The sequence below is a fragment of the Alligator mississippiensis genome, chromosome 1 (assembly GCF_030867095.1).
Source record: "Alligator mississippiensis isolate rAllMis1 chromosome 1, rAllMis1, whole genome shotgun sequence".
In the NCBI taxonomy this organism is placed as follows: Eukaryota; Metazoa; Chordata; order Crocodylia; family Alligatoridae; genus Alligator; species Alligator mississippiensis.
In genome coordinates, this window is record NC_081824.1 from 465,746,189 (window position 1) to 465,764,799 (window position 18,611).

The 18,611-nt window shown below is 53.9% G+C and overlaps 1 protein-coding gene across 1 annotated transcript; it reads left to right on the top strand.

Moving 5' to 3' along the window:
* Positions 1-7,093: 7,093 nt before the first annotated feature.
* Positions 7,094-18,611, top strand: LOC132248617 (maestro heat-like repeat family member 5). The gene is made up of 13 exons (XM_059722287.1): positions 7,094-7,163; positions 7,787-8,735; positions 9,272-9,777; positions 10,177-10,286; positions 10,628-10,750; positions 11,127-11,209; positions 11,605-11,710; positions 11,812-11,907; positions 12,425-12,532; positions 12,969-13,104; positions 13,442-13,536; positions 14,261-14,413; positions 14,647-18,611. The coding sequence occupies exons 3-13, from the start codon at positions 9,315-9,317 to the stop codon at positions 14,788-14,790; spliced, it is 1,617 nt and encodes a 538-aa protein (XP_059578270.1). The 5' UTR covers positions 7,094-7,163; positions 7,787-8,735; positions 9,272-9,314; the 3' UTR covers positions 14,791-18,611.

Here is an 18,611-nt window from a genome sequence, read left to right on the forward strand (position 1 = left end):
GTTAAGAGGCTGTGACTTGGATGACTACACGGTCCGGTGGGTGGTGAATTGGCTGGAGGGTCGCACCCAGAGAGTCATGGTGGATGGGTCGGCTTCGACCTGGAAGGGTGTGGGCAGTGGGGTCCCGCAGGGCTCGGTCCTTGGACCGATACTCTTTAATGTCTTCATCAGCGACTTGGACGAGGGAGTGAAGTGTACTCTGTCCAAGTTTGCAGATGACACAAAGCTATGGGGAAAAGTGGACACGCCAGAGGGCAGGGAACAGCTGCAAGCAGACCTGGACACGTCGGACAAATGGGCAGAAAACAACAGAATGCAGTTCAACAAGGAGAAATGCAAAGTGCTGCACCTAGGGAGGAAAAATGTCCAGCACACCTACAGCCTAGGGAATGACCTGCTGGGTGGCACGGAAGTGGAGAGGGATCTTGGAGTCCTAGTGGACTCCAAGATGAACATGAGTCAGCAGTGTGACGAAGCCATCAGAAAAGCTAACGGCACTTTATCGTGCATCAGCAGATGCATGACGAACAGATCCAAGGAGGTGATACTTCCCCTCTATCGGGCACTGGTCAGACCGCAGTTGGAGTACTGTGTGCTATTCTGGGTGCTGCACTTCAAGAGGGAGCAGATAACCTGGAGAGGGTCCAGAGAAGGGCCACTCGTATGGTTAAGGGCTTGCAGACCAAGCCCTACGAGGAGAGACTAGAGAACCTGGACCTTTTCTGCCTCCGCAAGAGAAGGTTGAGAGGCGACCTTGTGGCTGCCTATAAGTTCATCACGGGGGCACAGAAGGGAATTGGTGAGGTTTTATTCACCAAAGCGCACCCGGGGGTTACAAGAAATAATGGCCACAAGCTAGCAGAGAGCAGATTTAGACTGGACATTAGGAAGAACTTCTTCACAGTTCGAGTGGCCAAGGTCTGGAACGGGCTCCCAAGGGAGGTGGTGCTCTCCCCTACCCTGGGGGTCTTCAAGAGGAGGTTAGATGGGCATCTAGCTGGGGTCATCTAGACCCAGCACTGTTTCCTGCCTATGCAGGGGGTCGGACTTGATGATCTATTGAGGTCCCTTCCAACCCTAATATCTATGAATCTATGAATCTATGGACCGACAATGCGAGAACACGATCAGAGAAACGAATACCCAACGATTTCCAATTCGTTTGAGTTTTCTCCACAATTCTTTGGGCTATTATGGAGGATATAGATATAGCTACGGATACAGATACAGATACAGATATAGATATACTCAAGGTTGAGTAGGGTAGGGACTTCCAGCAGAAATACCGCTTTACAAAGTAAGACCTAGTTTTGGAATGAGTAAAATCGTCACCTTCTCTTTCTTCTGTCCCCACCACCCCGTGGCCCTTTCTCATCTATGAAGTGTCTGGAGTGGACATGTTGAACTCTTAAGTCATCTCAAAGTTCAGCTGACCTCTAAAGTGTGGCCTGGTTGCTGCACCCACCCACAATTTCCAAATCCATGTACTCTTACCTGCAAAAAGGCTCATCCTTGATGAACTTTGGTGCTTACATGAAGGTCTCTAATGACCAGAACCACAGGTCCAGGCCCAAAAGACTTGCTTATACCAGATATTACAGGGTGGTATCTTCTATTAGAACAAGTAAATAGTTGTAAAAAAAACTTCTTTATTTGTAAGCTACTGGGCTCCCTCACCCTTCCTCAGGCAAAGGAGAAGGCACAGATTGTCCCACTTCTCCCAGGTAGAAATGTCCCTGTCCTGCATCCTGGCACTTCATCATCTCTGGAGATGTCCTTGTTCCCACTCAGCTAGTAGATGAACTAGGGAGAAGTATGGGAAGAATCGGTGCCGTTCTGCAGGGAGAGGTGGAGACGCACTGCAGGATTTCCCTAATCAAATTTCCACAGAGTAAGTGCTTTTCTGTGTTAAATTATACAAGGTTAGATCTTTCATTTCCTGGCATTAAACAGTCCCATGTCCTTCCCATCCTTGTAATGGGAATAGAGAACAGACGTTTCTCAGGGATCATTAAAAGTTCTGTTTTTAGGAAGGCACTACTGCTGCAAGAGCTGAAACACGACTAACAGCTATAATTTTATGCTTACTAAGACTCCTCCTCACCCATCTAACAGCTTGGTCTTCATCTATCACACGTTATCCCACCTCGGTCCCCTTCTCCACGTGAAGTGTTTTACATGCAAAGGCGGGTGCACCGCATCGCCTGAGTTTTAAAATGTGACTTGCCAAACCAGAGGCCTCCCATTGTCCAGCACGTTGAGCAGACCATGGTGCGAAACCTCTGCCTTGACACAGAGCAGGGAGCTCAGTCGTGCTCCAGAGGTTATTGTGTGTGCTGTGTGTGTGAGGGTGTAAGGCAGGCACTTACATCATGGCCAAGAAATGATCAGGCAGTTTTCTCTGGTCACTCGAGTGGATTTAGCACAGCCCACACAGCGATCTTCCTGTCTCACTGAGAGCCTCGTATTGCTGGCCTGACTCAGGCCAATTCCCACTGCGGGTGAGCTCTGGCATCAAGCCTTTAAAGGGGCACGAATCACTGTCCTACATCCACGCACAACAGCAGACATCCTTGCGGAGCTCGTCTCCTGCTGTGCAGGGCCTGGGGGACCGACTACGTGTGCATCCTGAAACCTGCCCCTGGGGTCTTGGTGTTCAGGACAGGGGCTGGCAGCCTCTAGCTTGCTCTGCGCTGGGATCCAGCCTGCAGGACCGGGGGGCATTGGCAGCACATGGCAGCAGGGGCTGCTGAGGTGGCACCCCGGGGTCCGTCTCCTGCTGGGTGCCATTCATTGCAGTACGTGCCTGTGCCAAGCTTCATCTCTTGCCTGTGCAGCCCCTGCGGATGCCCCAGCCCTGCCTGCCTGTCTGTCAAGCCACCCTATTACCCTGTGTGGGAACTCTGGGGAGGGCAGGCCCATTGTTGGGAGAGGGATTACACATTCACTGTGGCTGGGTTTAAAATAGAAATCCAGGTGCAAGCAGTTCTGGGAAACAGTGCTCTGCGTGGGGAGCCATAACGAATCAGCCAGGACTTGTGCCAGGCCCAGGGCTGGCTTTCGCCACACGGCCTAGATACACAAGGGACATTCAGGATGCCCAAGTCCTAAAAGCATATCAGGCCACTCATCTGGTGATTTCAGTGGGGTTCAAGGCCCGCTACCAGTCCCGGCTGTCAGAGTGCTATGGAAGCATGCACGGAGGGGATGCTTACATGAGAGATGTCATTTTGGGACCAGGATGCCCCAGAAATGGCACAGCATGGCATCTCTAAGGAGACCCAGCGATAAGCAAGAGGTTAATACCATATTTTGCTCTGGAGGGGTCAGATGATCCGTTGTGTGCAGGGGGAAGTTCGGTGTTTCCAGTAAGGAACAATCTTACTGGATTGGTAATGAAGGAAGAGCAACCTGCCCAAATGAAGCCAAGAAACAGAGCTTAGGTAAAAGAGTCAGCGACACCAAGAAATGACATTTCAAGTCCTGAGTGAAAGGAACCATTGTCCAAATGGCAGCAGCCTCTTTGCACAGGGGAGGTCATCACTGCAGCTTGTCACAGAAGGGCTCTGGATTTGCAGCTGTAACCGAGCGGGGAGTTGACAACTGCCCTGAAAAGGCTGGCTTTGGAGATCCAGCGTCTCTTCCCTCTTTTCCACACTAGGACAGCCCGTGTCTTCAGGGGCCTTCTCAGTAGGGGTGTGCAAAACAGGCCCTACATGATTCGGATTTGGCCCAAGTTGGGGACAGGGATTTGATTAATTGATTCAGATCACTGTCCCTGATTTGGTTTGGGTGAATCTGAATCTGAAGATTCAATGCTGATTCAGGGAATCAGTGATTCGACCATAGACACAGCTTTCAATATTTTATACATACCTCGAGGTACCAGTACGGCTCATGATCGCTGTGATGGAGCGTCCCACAGGAGTGCGCCCCCCCGCCCCCCACATGCTCGGTGGTGAACCCGGAAGCGGACCAGAAGTACTTTCAGTCTATTTCTGGGTCTGCCGGGGAGCGCATCAGGGCCCCCCATCCCCTCGGCTCTGCAATCAGACTCAGGGGGGACCCTGCATGTCCCCCCAGACCCAGGAGGCACCAGTGACCAAGCTGGGGGGATGCAGGAGGGCCCCGGTGCACTACCCAGCGGACCCAGAAGTGGACCGGAAGTGCTTCTGGTCCACTTCTGGGTCTGCTGCTGGGGGGCGCCCCCATGCTCCTGTGGGACGCTCCATGCGCCCCAGCATCGCAGTGTTCACGAGCCATCTGCTACCTAGACTTATGTAGAAAAAACATTTAAAGCTGTGTCTGTGTCTGAATCGCACACTCTTTCCGAATCTCTCCGAATCAATTCAGAGGTTCTGATTCGATTTGGAGAGATTAAAAGGTCCTCTGATTCAGTTCATATTCAGAGATCCAGCCACCAAATTGAACTGAATCTCCGCCAAATCGAAGCTTCACACAGTCCCACTTCTCAGCCTTCCAGACGGGCGACGGTTACATCTCCTCCCCCGGTGCAGTGGGGAGTGTGGAGGTCTCTGTCCATCCCATGAATAATATTGGCATCCCCTCCACCCCACTGATCCCTCTCCACCTTCTGACGCTTCCTCAGTTTCCATGTCCAGCCACTGGGGGAACTTAAACGAAAAAAGGTTGAAAACCCCTGGGGTAGTAGGTTGGAGTACCAGGAAAGCATGAGCGGATCCTCCTGCCTTGACATCCGCCCAGGCCCCTCATAGGTGGAACAAGCACTGGACCTGACTGCTTACAGACTCCTTCTCCTGGTCCATGCACACAGTGATGTGCAAAGCTTCGGGACAGAACAAGGGTAGTATTTTATGTTCCCTCTCAGCTGTCGCTGTGAAGAGCAACAGCATCACCTTGCCTGTTAGCTGAGAACCAGAAAGTTTCCTTTCTGCACTCAATTGCCTCTCCGACTCATCTGCTAGGATGAGATCAGCCCAGGCAGGTGGGTCAGAAAGCCTGGGCTTAGACGTTGCACCAGCTAACTCCAGGGGCTGCACCAGAAACCCCACAGACAGCAGTGTCATCACATCTGCAACACAAGGGAGAAGAGCTTAGGTGTGATCATGGCAAAGCTCTGTCCCCGTGGGATTGTTACAGCACACTAAAGCTTCCTAACAAGCAACCTCACACAGCACTGTGAGGGCAGCAGCTTCTTGGACCTTAGCCTCACAAGGCCTGCACCCCTTTAATCCAATGGGCAATGGGATAATTTCTACTGAAGGATCTGGTTCTGGCCCTGGAATAAGAGAATTAGGGATCTTCTAGGGAAACAGGGCCTGAGCCAAGCATGTGGGTCCTAAAGGGGACTGATGTGCCTCACTCCTTTTTATGGACAGAGAATACTGTACTCCATCAGGTCCAAACTCAAAGTGCCAGGGAAGTGTGAAATCACAGCACGTCCAAGCACCACCCATGAGCCCAAGTGGAGACCATCACAACGAGTCAAAGACACACCTGGATATGCACTTAAATAAATATTTATTATTTATTGATTAAACTAAATTATCTTAATTACAGAACTATAGCATTATGGAGGATGGCCCAGGGCATGGAGGCGGAGGGCAAACCCGCAGCAGCAGGAGAAGATCTCAATATTGTGCTGTTAGATAGGAGGGTGTGACACAGTTGTGCATATGCAAACCCACAAATCAATTGGATGCACGCGCAGGCGCACGCACACACACACACATACACACACACACACGCACTACCAACTCAGGCACATACACATCCAAATTAGCCTAGGCACAAGCATAGCTATCACCAATTCAAGCACATACACTATACACCCCGAAAGTTAGACAAAAATCAATTGTCCATACCAGCACACTCAATACACATACACAGATCACTCATTCATATATCAGGCACACAATGACATATATATACACATACACGCACTCATCAGTTCACACACCTACAACCCACCTACACATAGGTAAGTTCCTAACTTGGATGATCCGGTATGTATGTGTGTGCTGCAGGTACCTGGGACACTTGGGGGAAGGTGCACGTGAGAGAGAGAGAGTTAAAGCGTAGGGAGTGAAAGTTGCCAGAACAGAGATTAGAACCAGTGCACTAGAGAGAAGCTGGCTGAGGACCTGAGGTTTGGGGTTACTTAAGGTAGATTGGGGCTGGAAACGGAGGCAGACAGCTGAGATATGGGGGTGGGAGTTGGGGGGGAGAGATAAGTGGTGGCAAGGAGGAGACAGTCAGGAAACAGACAAAAACCCAACTCGGGGTTTCAAAATAACAGGTTTATTAAACAGACAACACACTACACAGCCCCATGAAGTTATTGGTTCACACTCTCTCTCTCTCTCTCTCAAAATGGCAGCAGGAGAAAGAGACTCAGTGGAAGGGCTGGAGTCCAGGTGGGGAAGAGAAGCAGAGTGCAAGTCCCTGGTGGAAGAGGGGGCAGGGGGGATAGCTGCCTATCCAGGCTGGGAAGGGGTCCTTGTCTAGTAGGTGTTGTCCAGAGCAGGGTTGCTACTAAAATGAAATGCTGAAGCTTATCCTATGTCTTAGCTCACTTATACATATCTATAGGGAATAGAGAGGGGGGGGGAATGTCAGAAACGGTTAGGGAAGGGGAGGGAATGCATTTTAGAAGAAAAAAAGAAAATCTGGGGGGTTTGCTACATATTAAAATAAACAGACACGTCAAAATTTTGTTCAAGGAATTGTGATTCTCTCTCTTCGTGTTAGATCAGGACAGGATTTTTCCAGCTCCTTCCACGTGTCCGAGGGAGAAAAGAAACAGTTCTCCTTTCCCTCCAACTTCACGGAAAAAGCTGTGGAGTATTTCATATCATATTTGACACCTGATATATGAAGCACTTCCCTTAATTCTTTCCGGCTCAGCTCTCTATCCCTTATAAGTCATTCACTTGGGGGTCAACTGATGTGCTCGCAGGACCGTGGGCCACCGGGGAGCGTGCAGCGTGGGCGAAGTAGGAAATGGGCGTGGACCTGGGGGCGGGGGAGCCTGGGGGGAGGGGGAGGGGCCTGGCGGAACTCATCCCCGGGCGTTGCCGCGGCAGCGTTCGTATCATTGCGCCGGCGCCGGGGAACGGCAGTCAGTTGCAGTCGGCGGCCGGAGCGGTGCTGACGGCTGTTCTCCATCTGGAGAGGAGCGGGTAAGTGAGGGATGGGGAAAGCTGCCCCCTCTTCTGCCACAACATGAGGTGAGCAAGGCTTGCAGCCAGGACTCAGCAACCCCTTCCTCAGGCAGCATCAGCCCTGTTCAGACCATCCCATACGCACCATTAGCCGAGCCCTGTACCAGCCTGCTCTCAACCCTGCCACAACACACACCTAACACCCGAACCTTGACAGAGGTGAAAGAGGGGAAGCACGGCAGTCAGTGTCCTGCCTCTACGAAATGTTGTCAATGTACGCTCAAGAGGTCTGACATAGAGGGCCATGCCCCCCGTGGTTAAATAGGGCAGCCAAACATGAGCGCCACGTTAGGATCACACCTCAGATTACCAGGTTGCGGCTCCAAAAGATGCAGTTTCGTCTAGGAAATGTTTGTCTTCCTTCCTCCTTCTGCCTGTCACATCCTCAAACTCACCCATGAAACTATTAGCTAACAGCGTAGACAGCTCCTAACATTGCAACCCACAGAGGTGTTGCTCAATCCCGACCCTTCTTCACTGATCGAACTGAAGGATTCACTTCCTTCGTAGCCCCACAGTCAACAGATGCAACTATTTCAGACAACTCCATGAGAATGAAAGACACCTTTTGTTGTTGTTAGTGATTTTCTTGGTGACCGTCGCAGAGTCCCAGGAGAGCCTGTTCCAGAGGAGGATTTCTTTCCTGTCTCCTTTCCCCTGCACAAGCAGCTGAGGATCAGGTAATGAGACAATGCACCCTGAGGCGCAGGTGGTTGTGTAGCTGGCAGGGAAGCAATGGTCTTTTCTGATGTCAGGTTGGGGATTACTAATGTTTTCTCCCAAGCGCGTGAGCAGTGCAGAGGAGCCCAAGTCACTCTGGAGACCAAGCCCTGAATAGCACATGATAGGAATTGCTTGTGCTTTAACCTTGTCTGTGTATTTTATTTTTGATTCAGACCATCTCTGCCTGCCCTGGTGACTCCAGGCTGCCAAATCCTTCCTGCTCCAGGTCTCCCTATCCAGCCAGGACGGATGGCATCTGGCACCCCGCCAGCATAGAGGCAACAACAGTTGTTGGTTAAGGAGATATCGTGTTAGATATACTTAGGGTGCAAAACATGAGTACAGGCCTTGTCTGGAAAAAAGGAACTGGGTAAGAAAAGGTAGAGGGAGCGCGCCTTCTGAGAAGAGAGGCCAAGAGCAGCCATGAGGGGCAACGCGCCTGTACAACTTTATCCAGTTTTGCCACCGAGGGCTGTAAGGGGAAATCAGGGAGGGGCAGTTATGCCTGGGAGAGAGCAAGGGAAGGGGGAAGGGGGAGGGATGCAGGAGAAAGGGAAGTGTTTAATGTGTTTGTAGGGGAAGGGGCAGTGCACGACGGCATATTCCAACAAGTCTCCTAATACATGGCAGAGTCCCCTTCCAGGTACAAGACACATCCACCTAGCTGCATCTACTGAGGCGCCCAGCAGCTGCAGAGACTCCTGGGAGGCAGGACCCGTTGAGGCCAAGGACCACAGAAGAAGGCGAGGAACCCAGCCAGAGGGACTGCGAGACTCTACCTAGCAGTCCGCCAGCCCTCCAGGGCAAGTGAGTGGTCCGCAGCCTGTCCCAGCCGCCTTCCCATTTCTGGCCAGGGAGGAGCAGCTGTGGGCGGGAAACCATATGCCCAGAAGTGATGACATCTCCTCTGGGGCTCTCCAGCGCCATCATCAGTGTGTTTGCAAACATCCCCAAGGAGTGGATGTCCCAACACCTCCCTTGCCAGGGGCCATTCCCCCGGCCACGTGTCCCGGGGGGCCCAAATCTGTGGAGTTTCTGAGTGCTCCCAGCTCCCAGAAAAGGTGCCCTACTTCCCAGGATGTATCCTGAGTCCCAACGTTCAGTCCCCCTGACTTGAATGAGGAGAGCAGGCAAGGGCAGGAGGAGGGAGTTGTTAGTCCAAACTAACTGAAGGTCTCTGGTCCTGAGCCAACAGCTTGCAAAGCTCTGACAGCCAATAGCTGGCACCCAGTATTTAGGGGAAAGCATGGGATGTGGGGGAGTCACCCAGCTCGGGGAAGGGGCAGACAGACAAGTAGGGAGAGACAGCTTTGAACCCACTCTCCTGACTGTTCCTGTGTCAGGAGGGAGAGACTGAGGCGGATCTTCAGAAAGAGGACGGCAAGGATGGCCCCAGGACAGGAGAAGGACAGGAAGAAGCCTGAGGAGGAGGAGCAGGGCGGCCACCACCAGGCAGAGGCTGCAAAAACGAAAGGCCGATGGTGGCACTGTCTCGTGGGCTGGAGAAGAAGGGCACCTCCAGCAGCCACGGAAGAGCAGGGAGAGGAGCCAGTCAGGCCCCGATGGAGGTGGCCCAGGATACAGCTGGGTAGGAAGGGCCCAGCACTGCCAGAGACCCAGGCACAGCCCCCGCGCAGCTCCAGCCCCAGCCCCAAACACAGCAGCCAGGACCCCAGCCCTGAAGCCCAGCCGAAGGCCACTCCACATGTGGCTTGGGAGGAGAAGCCAGGCTCCCCAGGGCAGGAGCTGCACAGGCCCTGCTTCAAGCTGGGCTCCAGCTCCTCCAGGGAGGACAGCGACAGCTCCCAGGAGGCTGTGGGCCTCCAGCAACATGCTGCCACCACCAGAGGTGAGGTGACACCCAGACGTCCTGTGCAAACAGGGCAGTGACCCCTGAGTGCAGTGAGTCGCTCTGTGATGGGGCCAGGGGATCCCAGGCAGAGCAACAGCCTGAGTGACAGGAGGCCTCGCACCCCCAGTGGGGGCCACAGACATGGTCCTGGGTGGGGAGCGGGAAGAGGGAGCCTTGTACGTGAGGGTCCCCGAATCTCACAGAGGGGCAGGCACCTCCCTGGGGTGCTGGGACAAGCGGGGCCTGAGGCAGTGCATGGAGAGGGGCCATATAGCACTTGGGCAGCCACGGGGCCATTTCCTGGGCTGCAGGAACGTGGACACACCTCTCCTCTGCATTGCCCCTCTGTTTCCCCTCCACAGCAGCAGGCATCACAGTCTCTCCCTCTCCCTGCAGATACAGTCCTGCCCTTCTACAAGGCAGAGGAAGAGCAGAGGGAGGACTTCACCTACCTGGAGGAAGCCGCCCTCTCAGTCATCCTACGGCACCTCCAGAGCACGGACCAGGTAGGAACATCCCAGAGCTGGACCAGCACCAGCACCAGCCCGTCCACTCTCCCACCATGTGGCCCTCTGGGGAGGAGGAACCGAGTGAGCCACAGCCTTTGATGGGCACGTGCAGCCCATGTGGGCTGGGACCCTCGCCGGAGGTGCTTTTGTCCCAAACAACCTGGGGACCCCTCCCCACAGAGACCCCACCCCTGTGCCAGACCCCATTTGCCCACGAGGAGATGTGGATTGAGAACAGGGGATACCACCAGATCTGAGCCCCACGCTCCCCTTGGGAGGGCAGGCAGGTCCCTGGCTATGAGCCGGCCTTTTCCCATTGTAACTTACGGTGTATGCAGACTGTGAATGAGGGGCTCACTTTCCTCCGTGCCGTCCCCACGCTGTGCCTGGCTACAATGGAGAGGGGCGAGGACAGCCTGGAGCCGCCCTGCTGCAAAGCGGCACTTGTGGAGAGGATTGTGGTGAGTTCAAAAGAGCACTGGCTGCTTCGGGTCAGAAGTTAAGCAGCCAGGAGAGGATGTGTGAATGGGGACTGGAGTGAAGAGGAGAGGGCAGGTGTTGCTAGGTGTGTGGATAGGGGGTAGAGAAGCGAGACATTGTGGGGTGAATGAGTACAGGGTGTTAGGGGAAAGAGAGGGCTGGAGGACAGGTGTGGGAGCGGGTGGGGAAACCGGGTGACCAACAGGGTGTTCATGAGCGTGTCGGAGGGAAGAGGAGAGCCTTGTTCAGTGAGGGCGGAGGAGAGAACTGGTGGGGGGGCCCAGGTGGGCGGTGGCATCCAGGTGCCCCAGGAGCACTGTGAGGTCTCCTTCTCACGCTCCCCCATGCGTCTCTCAGGTGCTGATTGACAAGCTGTCCCAGTGTGAAGAAGAGCCCAGCACCATCCTTCCTTACAGCATGGCTGTTGTTTGCATCCTCAGGTACTTGGTCATTTGTCTAACTTCACTAACTGCAGCACTGCTCAGTGTCCTCCTTGGCCCAACCCCACCTAAACTAGTTCCTCTGCTTTGCTGATGGGGTGGGAATGTGTCTTTTCCCCAGGTCGGGTACTGAGTTTCCCTGTAGTGATGACACAAGGGCCTTCAGCAAAGGGCCAGCCGTGCGGATACTGTAGGAGGGTCAAGGATCGGTGGGCAGGGCAGCAGAGGGGTCAGTGGGCCAACCCTGGGTAAATGGTGGCACACTTCAGCCTTCCTTGAGGTTTCAATTCATAGTATCGCCTCTGGGTGCCTATTTCCCTGTCGAGACCTGCCCACATCAGAGCCACTCCCAAGCCTACAGAGCTCCATCCAGACAGGCTCCTCTTTCCTGACAGCAAACTGAAGCCAGCCCTGGAGCCAGCCCTGGAATCGCACCTCCTCTACACCACCCTCCACAAGACCTTCCTGATGGCCACAGGGCACAACAGCCAGCACATCCAGGTACCTCTTTCTCTCACCGCACAGTCCCACCAGCCATCCCCTGGCAGACATGGCACAGGACTTTCCAGCACTGACCCTCTTGGCTCTCTGCCCTCTTCCAGGGCATGCAGCGGATCAGCGTGGAGTACCTGGAGGCCACGCTGAGGTGCCTGCTGGCAACTGCCCCCAGCCTGGCCAGGCTGCAGTTCATCGGGCAGGTGAGCACCATGGGGAGAGGCTGGGTTTAGGACGGGGGCAGCTTCAATGGCCTGTGCACTGCAGGAGCCGGTCCTCAGAGAAGAATCCCCGGCTCCTTCCTTGAGACAGGAGTCTGGTGCGAGTTCACCGTGCCGATCCCTCAGGGATTACCCACAGAGTGGAGGATGCCCCTTTGGATTTGGGCTTTGGAGCCTGGCACGGATACAGGATTTTTTCTCCTTCCTGTCATGCTGTCTATGTTCAGGGAGGAGAGGAGCAGCCCTGAGACAGAGTCTGGTCCCAGCTTTAAGAGATAAAAACCATCCCTGAGATGCAGAGGGAGGGGTCGGGGCTGGGAAAGGCCGTTTGGGGGCAGGGCCGTGCTGGGTGCAACAATCCCTTCTTACAGCGTTTGGCCCCCTGAGGCTGATGTTTTACCCTGGGCTTAAAGGAGCAGCACTCAGGAGGAAGCGGGGGTGGGGATCATTGGTACAACAGAAGCACGTGTCCACTGCCATGAACTTCTTCCACCCACAGCACTTGACCTTGTGGCTCCAGGTGGAAGATGAGAGGGACAGAGCCACGGCCATGAAGATCACCACCAGCCTGCTCTGCTTTGCAGTCTCCCTCCTCCCACAGTTTGAGGTAAATGAGCCTTGTGTCAGGTGCTGACTTTAGGCAGAGGCAGGGCTGGTGAAAAAGCCTGTGGGATAGCAGTGGCAGCGGTAAGTGCGGGATAGGAGAGAGGATCCCTGCATGGCAGAGTGAGGGCTGCGAACTGGCTGTGCTTGATTCAAGGGCTTGTGCTCCTGGCTAAGAGCCCCTGTCTCAGGAGAGGGCAGCAGCTGCCATAGAGTGCTCCAGGCAGATTCATGCCTGTCTCAGGAGCCCTGCTGCTCCTCCTGGAGCAACAAATGCAGGGAGTCCTCAGGGGGGCCCGCTCCTAGACCCTTGGCTCCCTGCTGTATGGCAGGCAGAGGGATTTCGTTCTCAGGCTTCAGGAGATGCACACGGCCCAGAGAGCCTGAGGGGATTGCCGGTCAGACCTAGATGGACTCCCCTGTCCTCTGCCTTTCCTTAGGACTCGCCCAAGGTGCCCCTGGTGGGTGACCTGGTGGCCCTGCTGGGTCTGTGCATCAGTGACCCAGTGGAGGAGATCAGCCACCAGGCCAAGGAGGGCCTCTCCCACCTCTACAAGATCTTGCTGCATCAGAAGGGTATGGAAACCTTGAGTCCAGCTGTGGGAATCACCTGAGAAAATCAGCCTGTCCAGGGTCTGCAATCTGGGAATGTGACATAGCGGGGAGTTGACAGAGGTGTGAAGGCAAAGTGGCCTCAGGGAGGGCAACAGAAGTAGCCTAGAGCTCAGGGGAGGGACTGTAGGGTGTTACGTAACCCTTGGGCTACAGCCTGCCTTCAGTGAGATCGGGAGGTTCCCCTCTTAGACATCATCTGTACCATGGCACCAGTCCCAGGGTCTGCAGATCAGAGCGCTCACATGTTTTCAGTTCTGAAGTCAGAACAGCAGCTCTGACCAGCCTCTCTCTGTCCTAGGGCAAGACATCCAAGAGGCACAGGAGCTGTGGCCAATCAGCCAGCACCAGCCCCGCCGAATCCTTCTCTACATCGATCTGGCCACAATGGGAGAGGTAAGGATGCTCTGCCCATTCTGTACACCAGCTCGGGGGGTGGGGCTGCTTCCCTGGAATACCTGCCTCCTGCCTTCAGGAGGAAGGCTCTACCTTCAGCCCACAGCACCCTCCATCAGGCTTAGAGTGAGGGACAAGGGTGCATGGTTGTAGGCCCGAGTCCTAGCAGTGTCCACGGTTTGTATGTCTTGCATGGTGTCACACTGATGTGGCCCAAGGACAATCCCCTGACTTCCCGCAGGATCCCACTGTCCCTCCGTGACTGACACTGGAGGTCCTGAGCTGGGCAGCCCTGACCTGTGGTTGGCAGGTGGCCAGCACACACCCGCCATTGCTCCAACAGATCCTTGCAGAAAGTCCCATTCTGTGCAGAAGCGCAGACATGCTGTGCTCTTCTCTTCACAGTTAAAGAGCAGAACCACCCTCCCCTTGGGTTTCAGTAGGGGACACTGTGAGCTCCCATCCCAGGCTACTTGACAGCCCTGTGTGAAAGGCAGGGAGAAGGCCAGGGCAGGAGAGGGGAACAAGACCTGAGTCCTCCTCTCCTTATCTGGACTTTGCATCAGCTGAAGGATTTGAAAGGCTCTCAAGCAGAGTGACCTGCCATGGCTCCAGCCGGGCTCTCCCTCTCCACACAGCCCATCAGAAGGGCAACGCATTCCAGTTCCTTGACAGGGAACCTGGCTCTGGGATGCGCCAATGCCTTGTGTCCTGTGGGTTTCAGGCGTTCAGGAAGATCCTCTCCGAAGACCAGAGGAGAGCGTTTGCACAGAGGGCGCTGCTGGGGATCCACCACATCACGCTGCACGTGAGCCAGGCCGGGGTGGTTCTGCTCTATGCCATCCTGGGACAAGCTGGCCACCTGACGGGGGCAGAGGTGAGCAGCATGGTTGGATTCAGGAAATGAGTGGCACGACACACTCTCTCACTTGTAGCCAAGGAGAGGGTGATTTCTGGGTAGGGAAGCTAAAGACGGTGTGTGTTTGGTAGGGGACAACGCGTCTGGTAGACATGGCTTTGGGCTGGTTTGGGATTGTGCTGGCTCCAGTGTCATTACCTGACTGTCCCTGGTGGCCCTGGAGTCCCTGACTGGTTTGTGTACCCTTGCAGGAGAAGGAAATTCCCGTCAGGGTACTGAGGAAGCTCCTGATCCTGAAATGCTTCCATCAGCTGCCCAAAGAGCTGCAGAGGCACAGTCATCTGGAGAGTGCCTCAAGGATCCCCTCCTCTCCGCAGCAGCCCCATCCATCCTGATGCAAGCGAAGGCTGGGTGTGAGGCCACGGATGCCATCTGCGAGGCATGGGACACGGTGTAGGGGAGGTCGGAGCCGTGTATATAAGCCCTAGGTATCAGCGTGTGGCAGGGCACTGCTAGTGCCTGCCACTTTAAGGGCTGGACCAGGCATCTAGCAAGTGCCTGATGGCAGCAGTCATTTTGACAACTTTGTATATAAAGGCTGCAGTCTGCTGCTGCCAGCCGAGGCAGAAATATTGCCTCGCTGAGCTGCAGCAGGAACAACCAGGTGGTAAGGGAAAGAGCTTATGGGGATGGCTAGGAGGCTCTTGGTCCTGGGCATGACCGAAAACTGCACCCTGCCGGGAATGGGTGGCCTGGTGGGGCTCCTAGTGGCGTGGGAGCCCCCAGGAAATGCTAGGCCAGTTACCACCCCGGTGAAAGGCGGGTCGGGGCGCCTTAATAACCCCAGCTCCCACAACCAGGTGGGTAACCCCATAGTAGGCCTGAGACGGCGGACCCCTGTGAGAGAGTGGACTAAATGCTCACAACCCTGACTTGAGGCACCCTCAACTGGTCAGTGCTGGGGCCAGGACCAGAAGGGTCAAAAGGGCCAGGGGCCCACTGTGAGGGACGCCCAGAGCCAAGGGCCTGGGGTTTCTAACTGGCCTTGGAGGGGAGGCCAGGGCCTGTGTGGCCAAAGGTCCCGGGGTGTGCGGCACACCTGAGAGGGGGAAGAGTGCAGGGAGGTAGACAGCCCAGAATGAGCGGAGTAGGCCGCCTGATTGGAAGGAGCCAGTTGGAGTCCAGACTGGAGGATTATGGGGCCCAGGATGGGGCCAAAAATGCTAAGAACTGGGATGCCAGCTGTGAGACATGAGCTGCAGCATAGGGGAGGATTTGGAGCTGCAGATAACATCCTCTGGAATCGGGGCCAGAGATGGACAGCCTCCCGCTTAATTAAGACCATCCTTTTGTATTGCCACGGTGTGGCAGGAAAGAGAGGCGGGCGCTTAGCCCAAAAAAACTTGGGCAGGAAGGGCCTCCTGTTACACAGTGCAAGTAAGTGGGCAGCTTCCTGCCATGTTCTCATCTTTCACCTGTATCATCAAGGTTGTGGCAGGTGAGGGAGGCGGGCAGTTAGCCCTGAGACAAGTGGGTGGGTCAACGATTTGACCGGCCCCAGGATGCCCACTTGTTACCAGTGGACAGGAGGATTAAGGTTCAACCAGACTGACCAGCAGCACTGGTGTTGCGGGGGACGCCTGCTTGGGACACCCCTCTGAATTTGGTTGGTGTTTGTGAGAGACGCACTGAAATTAGATTAAGGGTTCAAAAACATAAAAGGGATCGCTTTAGGACTAAGAGGAACATGAGAATAAAGAGGATAAAGAGTGATAATGACAAGGCAAGTAAACAATGGGAAGCACACACAATAATACCGATGCAGTACTTTACTGAATATGACAATCAGCTGGAAGGCCCAAATGAAATAACAGGAAAATGGAAAATGGCATCAAGGAAGCAGACAGTTAAGAACAGGGCAGAAAATTATGGCATCCAGAGGATGAAACCAGTCTGTCAATCCAAGGTGGTTCAAATAGGTTGGAAGGTCACCTGGGACTGGGTTGTTCAGCACTATTGCCTCTCACCCTCCATGTGGAGCAGAGATTACGCTCACCAGTCTCTTAGAATCGGATGCAGCCAGGCACAGCTCTCCCACAACTCCAATCATAGCACCTTTGCCAGTGTAGTGAGAGAACAGCTGCTGATGAGTCAGGCAGTTGTGTGAACTATCCGAGGCCAAAGTACCCTTTATAGAACCTACCTGTACGGCATGTATCAAGAATGGAATCACCTTACTACGTCTTAGAGCTCATCACGTTGTGAGAAACTGGTTATCAACTTTCAATATTGAGATTGGGCGGTAGGCTCCACATGTTAAACCTTTCTTTCACTTCTTGAGTAGACAAATAGATAAAGCTGTTCTTGCTTCTCTAGACAGAATTCCATTTTCAACTATTTCACTGTACATAGTTTATAATAATTGTTGCCAGACTTTTCCGGAAAGTTTTCTAAAATTCAGATGGAAAACTGCCAGAGCTTTCCCCTCTCTAAGAAATGCAGCACCTCCGTAACTTTCTGTAACGTGATCTCCTTCTCTAGTTCAATTGCTTGACATATTCAAATCTAATTCATATAGCTTCTAATCTAATACTGTATTATCATTGGAGGTAATTATTGCAGAGATGTGCTATTTGATGCCTCTGCCTAAAGTCTTCTAGCCAATAACTTACCTGCCTTGTCACGCCACTCATAGTCATGTTAACTCTCTTGACCTGACATGCAATCCCATGTCAAAATGTTTATGTATCATCACAAGAGACTTATTCTGTCTGTCTGGAGCACTCTGATTAGTTGTCTTGGCAGCCAATCGCAATGCTGAAACTGAAACAACCAAAAGTGCAGACAGAATAAGACCATTTCAGACAGATATGTAGACAACTTAGAGGTAGAACGAAGCACTGGGGCGCTCTGCTGTGCAGTGGGTAGGGTCCGACGAGGGCACGGGGGTGAGGGGGCAGGGTTGAGAGGTGGGGAAATAAAGCAGTGAGGGGCCCGTTCCCTTTTTTTCCCCTCCAGAACCTGCCTGCCTCTCCTGCAGCCAGAGGGTGAGCTGCCAGTGGGATCTGAGCTGCTGGGGGCCTCCAGTGCTTCCCTGCATGGTGATGGTGCCCCACAGGACTGCCGGGCCGGGTGTCAGCGGGTGGGTGCTGCCCATGCAGTGCCGCCACCACAGCGGGAAGCACTGGAGTTCCCTGCAGCTCAGGGGCTGCATGAACCACTGGCAGCTCACTCCTCAGCCACGGGAGATGCAGGCAGGTACCGGGAGGAAAAAAAATGAAGATCAGGCCCCTCACTGTTTTTGTGGGGTTTTTTACTTGGCAGAGCCTGCCTGCATGAGTTGCCACTGGGTCTTGCAGCCCCTGAGCTGTAGGAGGGCCTTGTACTTCCCGCAGCGGTGGCAGACCCCCACTGGGCCGGCTGGGCAGGGTGCTAGCTGCTCGGGTGCAGCCCCAGCTCTCAGGCAGTATCTGCCAGAACCAACGGTGCATGCGGCGCTGGAAGCCTGGGTGTTTTCAGGGAAACTCAGGCTTGGTGGGCTTCCAGCACCCCGTGCACCGTCCCTGCCACCTTCCCACCACCTGGAACCACCCGGGAATGGGCTGGCTGCCCTGGGATGGTAGTGGGATGGCAGCTGGGTGTGATGGCAGCCAGAGGAGGTGTCAGGGATGGGGTACGGGGCAGTGAATACCCACCAAGCCCAAGCTTCCTCCAGCACCCTCAGGCTGCCAGCACACCCAGGCTGCCAGCACCCCATGTACCATCCCCATCGCCTCCTCCAGATAGGGCCCTTGTACATGTGAGGAATAGCGCTGTAATATGTTATGAAGAAAACTAATACACATGGGATGTGTTTTACTTTGCTATGTAAAAACTCATTTAAATCTTAACATGCTACCCAACCTGTACATTATTACACATTTAAATGGTTAAAAATGGGCAACGAAGCCACTTAAATGGGCTATTTCCTCACATATACAAGAGCCGTTAGTCACGTATACAAGGGCCCTCTTATTCTATGACTGTAACCAAGTCACAAGGTCAAACTTTTGACAAAATATGTGCTTGTATTCCTAAGCCTGTGTTTACACATGGACAGCTTTATGTAGCCATTTGAAGGGTGAGAATTTTTGATTCTGTTAAAGTATTCGGTCAATCACTATCCTAAAATCCTGTATTTAAAGTAATAATTTTGCAATAAAAATGTAATCACAAA

What these genes read in the sequence shown, in the direction of transcription:
- LOC132248617 (XM_059722287.1), top strand. Translation starts at nt 9,315, where the DNA reads ATGGCCCCAGGACAGGAGAAGGACAGGAAGAAGCCTGAGGAGGAGGAG. An exon ending in GATCTTGCTGCATCAGAAGG is followed by an intron (nt 13,105 to 13,441) that starts GTATGGAAACCT and finishes TCTCTGTCCTAG; the next exon opens with GGCAAGACATCCAAGAGGCA. An exon ending in ATCTGGCCACAATGGGAGAG is followed by an intron (nt 13,537 to 14,260) that starts GTAAGGATGCTC and finishes TGTGGGTTTCAG; the next exon opens with GCGTTCAGGAAGATCCTCTC.